The 13821-nt window shown below is 43.7% G+C and overlaps 1 protein-coding gene across 1 annotated transcript in view; it reads left to right on the forward strand.

The window, feature by feature from the left end:
- The first annotated feature begins 1195 nt into the window (after nt 1-1195).
- Nucleotides 1196-13821, forward strand: part of LOC115121183 (transmembrane protein 170B-like) — a 41434-nt gene continuing 28808 nt past the window's right edge. Inside the window, exon 1 of the mRNA XM_029650222.2 lies at nt 1196-1533. Coding sequence (XP_029506082.1) covers nt 1374-1533 — 160 coding nt within the window. The 5' untranslated portion in view covers nt 1196-1373. The remainder of the gene's footprint in view (nt 1534-13821) is intronic.

Raw genomic sequence — 13821 nt, forward strand, 5'->3', positions numbered from 1 at the left:
ACATATGGAATCAGGAAGTAACCAAAAAAGTGTTATGTAAATATATTTTACATTTGACATTCTTCAAAGTAGCCACCCTTTGCCTTTATGACAGCTTTGCACACTCTTGGCATTCTCACCTGGAATGCATTTCAATTAACAGGTGTGCCTTGTTAAAAGTTCATTTGTGGAATTTCTTTCCTTCTTAATGCATTTGTGCCAATCAGTTGTGTTGTGACAAGGTATGGTTGGTATACAGAAGATAGCCCTGTTTGGTCAAAGACCAAGTCCATATTATGGCAAGCACAGTTCAAATAAGAAAAGAGAAACGATTAAATGCTTCGCAGAGTTCAAGTAACAGACACATCTCAACATCAACTGTTCAGAGGAGATCGTGAATCTGCGAATAATCTAAGTTATTTCATGTTTATTAGTGATACAGTGAAAAGTCTCACCACCATCCTGATGTGAAATACAAAACATGCTATGCATGGATCTAATTCCTAAAATGTATTTGTTGAAAGGACCACATAGTGGGCAGAGCTTTATAGCTTGTTCTCGTTCCTTATCGCGTTGTTCAGGTCCCTGATAAATAAACACATAACAAGTAGAGTTGAAGCTTTCAGACTTCTCATCTGCCTTGAAAGCAGAAATCATTGTTTCTGGAATGTTAGCTTATACATTTCTTCTCCGATAAATTCCCGAACGATGATCTTAATATTGATTCAGATGATGATAATAGAGAATAAGATCTGCTGAATGTGATATCTCTTATTGATATTACCAGGCGTCACTTTTAACAGGCGTTTTAGGATTGACTCAACTGGGAGCAAATCAGCACCATGGACAGTACCGGCAACGATGAGACGTCACAGACAACGCCCTGCAATACAAAAACGCATCATTCTTTTCATAGTAAATATATGCAGGATACTACAGCCAATAGTCCTCTCACTGATTTTCACAATTTTACCGCTCAATTACGCCCACATGTGCCACATGATTACGCACGTTTTCAGTGTAAACACTACTGTACTGATTACTCATCTTTTGTTTACCATTCATAAAGGGCTACAATATCATAACGGTAACTCGTAGGTTTAGCGTACACTCCACTTTAACCGGTGACGGCCCCTTTAAGGGTTATGTAGAGAGACGGGCTGATGTAGGACCACACCTCCGTGTGCGCTATGCTCTCTCGCGCTGCCATCCCATCCTCATCATGGCCTCCAAAAATCCGCCGCTGCGTCCGAGAATGAGCACGAGAAGACTAGCGGTTGGCCCTTTCCTTCCCCGCGCGGAAATGAACAACGTCAAGCCGAAACAGAGGCACCGGTAGAGGTGTGCGCGCCGGGGGATAAAGCCTCCGAGCTCATGCCACCCCGGTCTCCTCGATGTCTTCGTCAAAAGCCACGTACAGCCATTTGACAAAGAGGGGTGCGAACCCCGGCCGCGGCGGCGACAGAAACATGATCAGGGATTTTTCTGTCAATCTATCAGTGCAGCAAGTGCTGAGCCTCTGGGTACAAGGCACGACGCTGCAACATTTCACAGGTAGGCTATGTCACATTATTACTGTACAGTGTACAGCCATGTCGTACACTTGGCATCGTTTCAAACGTTGTGTGTAGGGTCTGGCTCGCTTCACCCAATTGCCAGTGTTGTAGGCTACACACATGTAGTGCTGTAGCCCATATCTACTAACCTACTGTAGGCTACGGACATCAGGGCGACATGGACAGCTGTGCGCGTCCATTTGTAAAGGGAGAGCATCCACAGCACGAAATATCTACCTGGAACTGGTAACTGACCAGAGGTGTTTCTCCCCATCTTAGCTACTGTTATATCAATATGTTTTGACCATGACAGTTTACAATCCAGGGTTACTCCAAGCAGTTTAGTCACCTCAACTTGCTAAATTGTCACATTATTCATTACACGATTTAGGGTTTAATGAATGATTTGTTCCAAATACAATGCTTTTAGTTTAGAAATATTTAGGACTAACTTATTCCTTGCCACCCATTCTGAAACTAACTGCAGCCCTTTGTTGAGTGTTGCAGTCATTTCAGTCGCTGTAGTAGCTGACATGTATAGTGTTGAGTCATCCGCATACATAGACACACTGGCTTTACTCAAAGCCAAAGTGGCATGTCCTTAGTAAAGATTGAAAAAGTAAGGGGCCTAGACAGCTGCCCTCGGGAATTTCTGCTTCTATCTTGATTATGTTGGAGAGGCTTCCATTAAATAACACCCTCTGTGTTCTGTTAGACAGGTAACTCTTTATCCAAAACATAGCAGGGAATGTAAAGCCATAACAAGTTTTTCCAGCAACAGACTATGATCGATGGGGCGGCAGGTAGCCTAGTGGTTAGAGTGTTGGACTAGTAACTGTAAAGGTTGCAAGATAGAATCCCCGAGCTGACAAGGTAAAAATCTGTTGTTTTGCCCCTGAACAAGGCAGTTAACCCACTGTTCCTAGGCTGTCATTGAAAATAAGAATTTGTTCTTAACTGACTTGCTTAGTTAAATAAAGGTAAGAAAATCAATAATTTCAAAAGCTGCACTGAAGTCTATCAAAACAGCAATCTTTTTATCTCAACCAATCATCAGTCATTTGTGTAAGTGCTGTGCTTGTTGAATGTCCTTCCCTATATGCATGCTGAAAATCTGTTGTCAATTTGTTTACTATTAGTATTGTTTCTGGCCAAAGACCATTTTCCCCCAAAGTTTACAAATGGTTGGTAACAGGCTGATTGTTCGGCTATTTGAGCCAGTAAAGGGGGCTTTACTATTCTTAGGTAGTTGTCTGGGATGTTCTATAGAGATATGGTTCATCCATATGTGGGTAATGAAGACCTAGTTGTTGTATCCTGTCTATTCTGCACAGCAGTGTTAACTTCTACAGTACTTTGAGTTTTTATTGAACGGAAATCAGTCATGATATTGAGAAGCAACACAGTCTAGAAGAGACAACTTGAGTGACAGTGTCACAGATTATGATTAAACGGCTGGCTATAAGTAGTCATTACAATTAGGCCTACTTCTCTCTCTGCCTGCCTTTCTGCCTGTCTGTCTCTCTCGCTCTCTCCTCCTTCTCTCTCTGCCTGCCTTTCTGCCTGTCTGTCTCTCTCGCTCTCTCCTCCTTCTCTCTCTCCTCTCTCTCTGCCTGCCTTTCTGCCTGTCTGTCTCTCTCACTCTCTCCTACTTCTCTCTCTGCCTGCCTTTCTGCCTGCCTTTCTGCCTGTCTGTCTCTCTCGCTCTCCTCCTTCTCTCTCTGCCTGCCTTTCTGCCTGTCTGTCTCTCTCGCTCTCTCCTCCTTCTCTCTCTCCTCTCTCTCTGCCTCCCCTTACTCTCTTTCTGCCTCCCCCCTCACTACCTCTCTCTCAAATGAGGCTTTTACATAATGAAATATGATATAATTTTGTTAGTGCTTTGGTCATTGTATTCAGGGTATTTATTTTGAATGGGGGTGGACAATGGGGGTGGAATGGGGATGGACAACCTCTCCCTCAATGTGATCAAGACAAAGGAGATGATTGTGGACTATGGGAAAAGGAGGACCGAGCACTCCCCCATTCTCATCGATGGGGCTGCAGTGGAGCAAGTTGAGAGCTTCAAGTTCCTTGGTGTCCACATCACCAACAAACTAACATGGTCCAAGCACACCATGACAGTCGGGAAGCGGGCACGACAAAACCTATTCCCCCTCAGCAGACTGAAAAGATTTGGCATTGGTCCTCAGATCCTCAAAAAGTTCTACAGCTGCACTATCTGGTTGCATCACTGCCTGGTGTGGCAACTGCTCGGCCTCCGACCGCAAGGCACTACAGAGTAGAGGTCGACCGATTTTATGATTTTTCAACGCCGATACTGATTATTGGAGGACCAAAAAAAGCCGATACCGATACTGATTATTGGAGGACCAAAAAAAGCCGATACCGATACTGATTATTGGAGGACCAAAAAAAGCCGATACCGATACTGATTATTGGCGGACCAAAAAAAGCCGATACCGATACTGATTATTGGAGGACCAAAAAAAGCCGGTACCGATACTGATTATTGGAGGACCAAAAAAAGCCGATACCGATACTGATTATTGGAGGACCCAAAAAAAACAATACCGATTAATTGGCCGATTTTTAAATATATATTTGTAATAATGACAATTACAACAATACTGAATAAACAATGAACAGTTTTATTTTAATTTAATATAATACATAAATAAAATCTATTTAGTCTCAAATAAATAATGAAACATGATCAATTTGGTTTAAATAATTCAAAAACACAGTGTTGGAGAAGAAAGTAAAAGTGCAATATCTGCCATGTAAAAAAAGCTGACGTTTAAATTCCTTGCTCAGAACATGAGAACATATGAAAGCTGGTGGTTTATTATTCCCAGTTCTTCAATATTCCCAGGTAAGAAGTTTTAGGTTGTAGTTATTATAGGAATTATGACGCGTCGACTATTTCTCTCTGTACCATTACTATTTAATATACACTGTACCTTTGGCTATTGGATGTTCTTATAGGCACTTTAGTATTGCCAGCCTAATCTCAGGAGTTGATAGGCTTGAAGTCATAAACAGCGCTGTGCTTCAAGCATTGCTAAGAGCTGCTGGTAAACGCAGGAAAGTGCTGTTTGAATGAATGCTTACATTTACATTTAAGTCATTTAGCAGACGCTCTTATCCAGAGCGACTTACAAATTGGTGCATTCACGTTATGACATCCAGTGGAGCAGCCACTTTACAATAGTGCATCTAAATCTTTTAAGGGGGTGAGAAGGATTACTTTATCCTATCCTAGGTATTCCTTAAAGAGGTGGGGTTTCAGGTGTCTCCGGAAGGTGGTGATTGACTCCGCTGTCCTGGCGTCGTGAGGGAGTTTGTTCCACCATTGGGGGGCCAGAGCAGCGAACAGTTTTGACTGGGCTGAGCGGGAACTGTACTTCCTCAGTGGTAGGGAGGCGAGCAGGCCAGAGGTGGATGAACGCAGTGCCCTTGTTTGGGTGTAGGGCCTGATCAGAGCCTGGAGGTACTGAGGTGCCGTTCCCCTCACAGCTCCGTAGGCAAGCACCATGGTCTTGTAGCGGATGCGAGCTTCAACTGGAAGCCAGTGGAGAGAGCGGAGGAGCGGGGTGACGTGAGAGAACTTGGGAAGGTTGAACACCAGACGGGCTGCGGCGTTCTGGATGAGTTGTAGGGGTTTAATGGCACAGGCAGGGAGCCCAGCCAACAGCGAGTTGCAGTAATCCAGACGGGAGATGACAAGTGCCTGGATTAGGACCTGCGCCGCTTCCTGTGTGAGGCAGGGTCGTACTCTGCGGATGTTGTAGAGCATGAACCTACAGGAACGGGCCACCGCCTTGATGTTAGTTGAGAACGACAGGGTGTTGTCCAGGATCACGCCAAGGTTCTTAGCGCTCTGGGAGGAGGACACAGTGGAGTTGTCAACCGTGATGGCCAGATCATGGAACGGGCAGTCCTTCCCTGGGAGGAAGAGCAGCTCCGTCTTGCCGAGGTTCAGCTTGAGGTGGTGATCCGTCATCCACACTGATATGTCTGCCATGCAGAGATGCGATTCGCCACCTGGTCATCAGAAGGGGGAAAGGAGAAGATTAATTGTGTGTCGTCTGCATAGCAATGATAGGAGAGACCATGTGAGGTTATGACAGAGCCAAGTGACTTGGTGTATAGCGAGAATAGGAGAGGGCCTAGAACAGAGCCCTGGGGGACTCCAGTGGTGAGAGCACGTGGTGAGGAGACGGATTCTCGCCACGCCACCTGGTAGGAGCGACCTGTCAGGTAGGACGCAATCCAAGCGTGGGCCGCGCCGGAGATGCCCAACTCGGAGAGGGTGGAGAGGAGGATCTGATGGTTCACAGTATCGAAGGCAGCCGATAGGTCTAGAAGGATGAGAGCAGAGGAGAGAGAGTTAGCTTTAGCAGTGCGGAGCGCCTCCGTGATACAGAGAAGAGCAGTCTCAGTTGAATGACTAGTCTTGAAACCTGACTGATTTGGATCAAGAAGGTCATTCTGAGAGAGATAGCGGGAGAGCTGGCCAAGGACGGCACGTTCAAGGGTTTTGGAGAGAAAAGAAAGAAGGGATACTGGTCTGTAGTTGTTGACATCGGAGGGATCGAGTGTAGGTTTTTTCAGAAGGGGTGCAACTCTCGCTCTCTTGAAGACGGAAGGGACGTAGCCAGCGGTCAGGGATGAGTTGATGAGCGAGGTGAGGTAAGGGAGAAGGTCTCCGGAAATGGTCTGGAGAAGAGAGGAGGGGATAGGGTCAAGCGGGCAGGTTGTTGGGCGGCCGGCCGTCACAAGACGCGAGATTTCATCTGGAGAGAGAGGGAGAAAGAGGTCAGAGCACAGGGTAGGGCAGTGTGAGCAGAACCAGCGGTGTCGTTTGACTTAGCAAACGAGGATCGGATGTCGTCGACCTTCTTTTCAAAATGGTTGACGAAGTCATCTGCAGAGAGGGAGGAGGGAGGGGAGGGGGATTCAGGAGGGAGGAGAAGGTGGCAAAGAGCTTCCTAGGGTTAGAGGCAGATGCTTGGAATTTAGAGTGGTAGAAAGTGGCTTTAGCAGCAGCGACAGAAGAGGAAAATGTAGAGAGGAGGGAGTGAAAGGATGCCAGGTCCGCAGGGAGGCGAGTTTTCCTCCATTTCCGCTCGGCTGCCCGGAGCCCTGTTCTGTGAGCTCGCAATGAGTCGTCGAGCCACGGAGCGGGAGGGGAGGACCGAGCCGGCCTGGAGGATAGGGGACATAGAGAGTCAAAGGATGCAGAAAGGGAGGAGAGGAGGGTTGAGGAGGCAGAATCAGGAGATAGGTTGGAGAAGGTTTGAGCAGAGGGAAGAGATGATAGGATGGAAGAGGAGAGAGTAGCGGGGGAGAGAGAGCGAAGGTTGGGACGGCGCGATACCATCCGAGTAGGGGCAGTGTGGGAAGTGTTGGATGAGAGCGAGAGGGAAAAGGATACAAGGTAGTGGTCGGAGACTTGGAGGGGAGTTGCAATGAGGTTAGTGGAAGAACAGCATCTAGTAAAGATGAGGTCGAGCGTATTGCCTGCCTTGTGAGTAGGCGGGGAAGGTGAGAGGGAGAGGTCAAAAGAGGAGAGGAGTGGAAAGAAGGAGGCAGAGAGGAAAGAGTCAAAGGTAGACGTGGGGAGGTTAAAGTCGCCCAGAACTGTGAGAGGTGAGCCGTCCTCAGGAAAGGAGCTTATCAAGGCATCAAGCTCATTAATGAACTCTCTTACAAGCCTGCTGCTGCCTACCACCGCTCAGTCAGACTGCTTTATCAAATCATAGACTTAATTATAACATAACACAAATCAATCAAATCAAATATCAAATCATAGACTCCATTCTAATATAATAAACACATAAACACTTTAATAAGGTCTAATCCAGAAACTAGTATTTAGAAAACAAAACGTTTATTCTTTCAGTGAAATACGGAACCGTTCCGGAACCGTTCCGTATTTTATCGAATGGGTGGCAACCCTAAATATTGCTGTTACAGGTTGCTGCACAACCTTCAATGTTATGTCATAATTATATACAATTCTGGCAAATTAGTTCACAGTTCGTAACGAGCCAGGCGGCCCAAACTGTTGCATATACCCTGACTCTGCTTGCACTGAACGCAAGACACAATTTCCCTAGTTCATATTGCCTGCTAACACGAATTTCTTTTAAAAAATGTACTTCTGTTAAGAAAAGCATTGCGCTTTTGTTAAATCATCACCCGTTTGGCGAAGTTGAAGTAGGCTGTGATTCGATGATACATTTAACAGGCACCACATTGATTATATGCAACACAGGACAAACTAGTTAACCTAGTAATGTCATCAAACATATGTAGTTAACTAGTGATTATGTGAAGATTGATAGTTTTTATAAGATCAGTTGTTTCATGCCTAGCTAGCAATTTACCTTGACTCCTTGCAAGGTCCTTTTGACGCTGCACCCGCGTAACAGGTGGTCAGCCTGCCACGCAGTTTCCTCCTGGACTGCAATGTAATCGTCCATAATCGGAGTTAAAAAAGGCCGATTACCGATTGTTATGAAAACCCGACCTCTACTACAGAGTGTAGTGCGAATGGCCCAGTACATCACCGGGGCCAAGCTTCCTGCCATCCAGGACCTCTATACCAGGCAGTGTCAGAGGAAAGCCCTGAACATTTTCAAAGAGTCCAGCCACCCTAGTCATAAACTGTTCTCTTTGCTACCGCACGGCAAGCGGAACCGGAGCCCTAAGTCTAGATCCAAGAGGCTTCTAAACAGCTTCTACCCCCAAGCCATAAGACCCCTGAACATCTAATCAAATGGCTACCCAGACTATTCACCCCCCCTCCCCTCTCCACACCCCTGCCACTCTCTGTTGTAATCTATGCATAGTCACTTTAATTAACTCGACCTACACTATAACTACCTGAACTAACCGGTGCCCCTCCACATTGACTCAGTACCGGCTCCCCCCTGTATATATTGTTATTTTTTACTGCTCCTCTTTAATTACTTGATACTTAAATCTCTTATTCTTATCCATATGTTTTTAAACTGCACAGTTGGTTAGGGGCTCGTAAGTAAGCATTTCACTGTAAGGTCTACCTACACCTGTTGTATTCAGCATTTCACTGTAAGGTCTACTACACCTGTTGTATTCAGCATTTCACTGTAAGGTCTACTACACCTGTTGTATTCAGCATTTCACTGTAAGGTCTACTACACCTGTTGTATTCAGCATTTCACTGTAAGGTCTACTACACCTGTTGTATTCAGCATTTCACTGTAAGGTCTACTACACCTGTTGTATTCAGCATTTCACTGTAAGGTCTACTACACCTGTTGTATTCAGCATTTCACTGTAAGGTCTACTACACCTGTTGTATTCAGCATTTCACTGTAAGGTCTACTACACCTGTTGTATTCAGCATTTCACTGTAAGGTCTACTACACCTGTTGTATTCAGCATTTCACTGTAAGGTCTACTACACCTGTTGTATTCAGCATTTCACTGTAAGGTCTACTACACCTGTTGTATTCAGCATTTCACTGTAAGGTCTACTACACCTGTTGTATTCAGCATTTCACTGTAAGGTCTACTACACCTGTTGTATTCAGCATTTCACTGTAAGGTCTACTACACCTGTTGTATTCAGCATTTCACTGTAAGGTCTACTACACCTGTTGTATTCAGCATTTCACTGTAAGGTCTACTACACCTGTTGTATTCAGCATTTCACTGTAAGGTCTACCTACACCTGTTGTATTCAGCATTTCACTGTAAGGTCTACTACACCTGTTGTATTCAGCATTTCACTGTAAGGTCTACTACACCTGTTGTATTCAGCATTTCACTGTAAGGTCTACTACACCTGTTGTATTCAGCATTTCACTGTAAGGTCTACCTACACCTGTTGTATTCAGCATTTCACTGTAAGGTCTACTACACCTGTTGTATTCAGCATTTCACTGTAAGGTCTACCTACACCTGTTGTATTCAGCATTTCACTGTAAGGTCTACCTACACCTGTTGTATTCAGCATTTCACTGTAAGGTCTACTACACCTGTTGTATTCAACGCATGTGCCTAATACAATTTGATTTGATTTGAAATGCCTAAATGTTGAGAGATTACAATAGGCCTAACCTAAGAATGAACGGGGCAGTGAAACAACACGCAGTACAACGTCAAAACAAGATCTCTCAAGATCTCTCGTGACTGAAATTCATTCTTTTGCCGTGCAAAGAGGAAGATCGACCAATATAGGCATCATGGCTGCCATGGAGATTTATGAGAGCAAGCCCAAGCAGACTTCCTGCTGAGGAACAGGAAGTAAAGACCAGACTTGGCCTGCATCTCATGGCTCCCTGTTACCTTCATATTGCACTGCTTTTGAAAGGATGCCACAGGTGGCCATAATCACGCTAACTCGGCAGGGAAGTGACTCGCATGCACACATCTATGGTTAATCACGCTGACTCGGCAGGGAAGTGACTCGCGTGCACACATCTATGGTTAATCACGCTGACTCGGCAGGGAAGTGACTCGCATGCACAAGTATTGCAGAAGTAAAGTTGCTGTAGTGAGGGAACCGAGGAGTGACACCCAGTTTCACATCCCTGGTCAGATGAGAAACAAGATGATGAAGCTTAGAGAAGTTCTAAATGTAGACTCCTCATGTTATGATAGACATCTCCGTTATACTAGTAGTGTCGCCCACAGACAGACTCTAGTACTTAAAAAAAACGAGATTTCCTGTGGACGTGTTCTTCTGTGTCCTACCAGCAATTTCACTTCCCATTTTCTTCTCTATTCTCAACAAAGCACAAAAACATGCATTCTTCTATTTTTTCCATTTTAAAATGTTGAAAAGACTGCGTCCAGCAAATTGAAATGCTCTGATTGACAAGGTTATTGATGACACTGTTAAAAAGCACATTGAATGTTTGTCAATTCTCAGTTATCCTTTGTGTTCTCATTTTATCATGCTAGCTCCCTTGTTCACATGTTATTACATGCTATTACAGTGCTGACAACTTTGATGCTTCTGACAGTACTGCATCTTGTCGTAACGTGACTATCATTAAATGTGAAGACTGTTATATTATCAAATCAATTCTCTATGTGTAATTATTCTTTTACGTGATTAAACTTATCATGTAAACTTTAATTAACTAGGAAGTCGGGGAACCACGGGACAATGTTTAAAGAGTCTCTATTTCCCAAATTAACTCAGATATTTTCATATCTTACAGTCTTCTATTGATGTATTGTTACGTCATCAGTGTCTTATATTAATGTATTATTACCTCATCAGTGTATTATATTAATGTATTGTTACCTCATCAGTCTCATTCCTGAATGTCACAAACCCTTGGATATCTGCACGAAGTCCAGTCATGATTCAGCGATATACAAATTGGCTTAATTATTTATTTACTAACCAACTATAATCAATTCCAGAATTACATAAACAAACACACACACACACACACACACACACACACACACACACACACACACACACACACACACACACACACACACACACACACACACACACACACACACACACACACACACACACAGTAGGTCATACATTGGTTACTAACATGACACAAAGAAACTGATATGACAGCTTGGTAGACAAAGGAAAGGGGTGGGGACAGTTCAAGAGCGGGAAACTCAGAGTGGACACATGTACATACAGTTGACTACGCTCATGGAAATACTAACTCTCTGAACATGCACAGTCGCTCATTCGAAAATACATTGCAATTTACATATTTACGAGTGTATGCCTTTGTTGTTTCTCTCTGTGGTCGTCGATCCATCTGCTGGATAGTTGGTCTACAGAAAGTCTCTGGTTTGTCTGGTTCGTCTCTGGTTAGTCCTCAAAGTCTCTGGTTTGTCTGGTTCGTCTCTGGTTCGTCCTCAAAGTCTCTGGTTTGTCTGGTTCGTCTCTGGTTAGTCCTCAAAATCTCTGGTTTGTCTGGTTCGTCTCTGGTTAGTCCTCAAAGTCTCTGGTTTGTCTGGTTCGTCTCTGGTTAGTCCTCAAAGTCTCTGGTTTGTCTGGTTCGTCTCTGGTTAGTCCTCAAAGTCTCTGGTTTATCTGGTTTGTCTCTGGTTAGTCCTCAAAGTCTCTTGTTTGTCTGGTTCGTCTCTGGTTAGTCCTCAAAGTCTCTGGTTTGTCTGGTTCGTCTCTGGTTAGTCCTCAAAGTCTCTGGTTTGTCTGGTTCGTCTCTGGTTAGTCCTCAAAGTCTTTCGTAGTTGTAGCGTGTTATAATGGATACGTCATAGTAACTTTCGGTCGTTCGAACGGATGCGTTTACCAGACTAAAGTATTTAAACAGCCGCAAACTGAATAATTGGTCTTTAGTTTGTAGATTTCACAACCATTTCAGTGTGGGGTTGATCCCCACGTTCTCTGGTCTTGTCCTTCGGTAGAGTTGTAGTTTAAACCATTTTGCAACATCCGGCTCACGTCTTAGTCTTCTTGGTCTATACAGTGGTAGCCATCCCTGCGTTGTCTTGACTAAATGTACATTTTGTCATGTGTCCTTTTATTAACTCTGTGGAAAGGGGGCGTTCCGTGACGTTTGGTTATAATGTCTGTGTTCAAAGGATGCAAAAATCATTGAAAAGTGTATACAACTAAAGAAACAGTAATGTGTTGTCTCCTGTCCTTCATGAGGTCACCAAATGAAACAAACTCGACATGTCTGTTCCCTTAATTGCCCATGGACCACTCCAACTGTTTGGAATACAGAAATACTGTTCAATTATTCAACTTTTTGATGTCAGAGTTTGGCCAAGTGTCTCTGTGTTCCAAAGTCACATTCCAATCTGAATACTACAGAGCCCAGAAGCAGAGTATTTTATGACAGCCATAAAACTGTGGAGGGTAAGGGGGCCCAGGGCAGTCATAACAATCTCTACTATACTCTCATACAGCACAGTCTTTCATATCTGACTAGCCTATAGCAGTGGTGGTATTACTCCGGGATTCCTCTCTCTCCTCCTCTCTCCCCACAAAGCAGGAGATAGGACTATAGCAGTGGGTGAACCCAGCTCCCCTGTGGCCCTCTCGCTCTGTTCTCCTCTATCCCGTTTAGCTCTGTCCCATCGGTCCCTCGGGGCCCCCATACAGCTACAGCTGCCTGGCTGGCTGTGCCTTTTGTAATCAAGGCTCACCGCTTATCAGTGGAATGGGAACATAATGCCTTTCCCGGCTTCACGGATCCATAATTAACCATTTATTAAGCGTGTGTTTACCATTTATTAATTAATAATTACTCCCTCATTAATAAACCATTTACTAATCATTAATAAAGTATTTTTGCGATCTCTAATCAAAAGTGAGTGCTATTTGTACTTTCTAAGTGTTGAGTGAGCGGTGTAATTTGCCACAAGAAGGTGGGTATGCCATTGGTAGACATTCCAGCAGTACCTAGTGATAAAACCAACACACAACACAGGATGTTTAGGGAACTAAATATACATGTCTGAATAACTAGCTTACTAACATTACACATGTGGGAGTCATGTTTAATACACGGTGAGCCCTAAATGCCTTATAGACGGTTTATAAAGCCTTATAGACGGTTTATAAATGCCTTATAGACGGTTTATAAATGCCTTATAGACGGTTTATAAATGCCCTATAGACGGTTTATAAATGCCCTATAGACGGTTTATAAATGCCTTATAGACGGTTTATAAATGCCTTATAGACGGTTTATAAATGCCTTATAGACGGTTTATAAATGCCCTATAGACGGTTTATAAATGCCTTATAGACGGTTTATAAATGCCTTATAGACGGTTTATAAATGCCTTATAGACGGTTTATAAATGCCTTATAGACGGTTTATAAATGCCTTATAGACGGTTTATAAATGCCTTATAGACGGTTTATAAATGCCTTATAGACGGTTTATAAATGCCTTATAGACGGTTTATAAATGCCCTATAGACGGTTTATAAATGCCTTATAGACGGTTTATAAATGCCTTATAGACGGTTTATAAATGCCTTATAGACGGTTTATAAATGCCTTATAGACGGTTTATAAATGCCTTATAGACGGTTTTATAAATGCCTTATAGACGGTTTATAAATGCCCTATAGACGGTTTATAAATGCCTTATAGACGGTTTATAAATGCCTTATAGACGGTTTATAAATGCCTTATAGACGGTTTATAAATGCCCTATAGACGGTTTATAAATGCCCTATAGACGGTTTATAAATGCCTTATAGACGGTTTATAAATGCCTTATAGACGGTTTATAAATGGCTTATAGACGGTTTATAAATG

This window comes from Oncorhynchus nerka, linkage group LG4 (assembly GCF_034236695.1).
Source record: "Oncorhynchus nerka isolate Pitt River linkage group LG4, Oner_Uvic_2.0, whole genome shotgun sequence".
In the NCBI taxonomy this organism is placed as follows: domain Eukaryota; kingdom Metazoa; phylum Chordata; class Actinopteri; order Salmoniformes; family Salmonidae; genus Oncorhynchus; species Oncorhynchus nerka.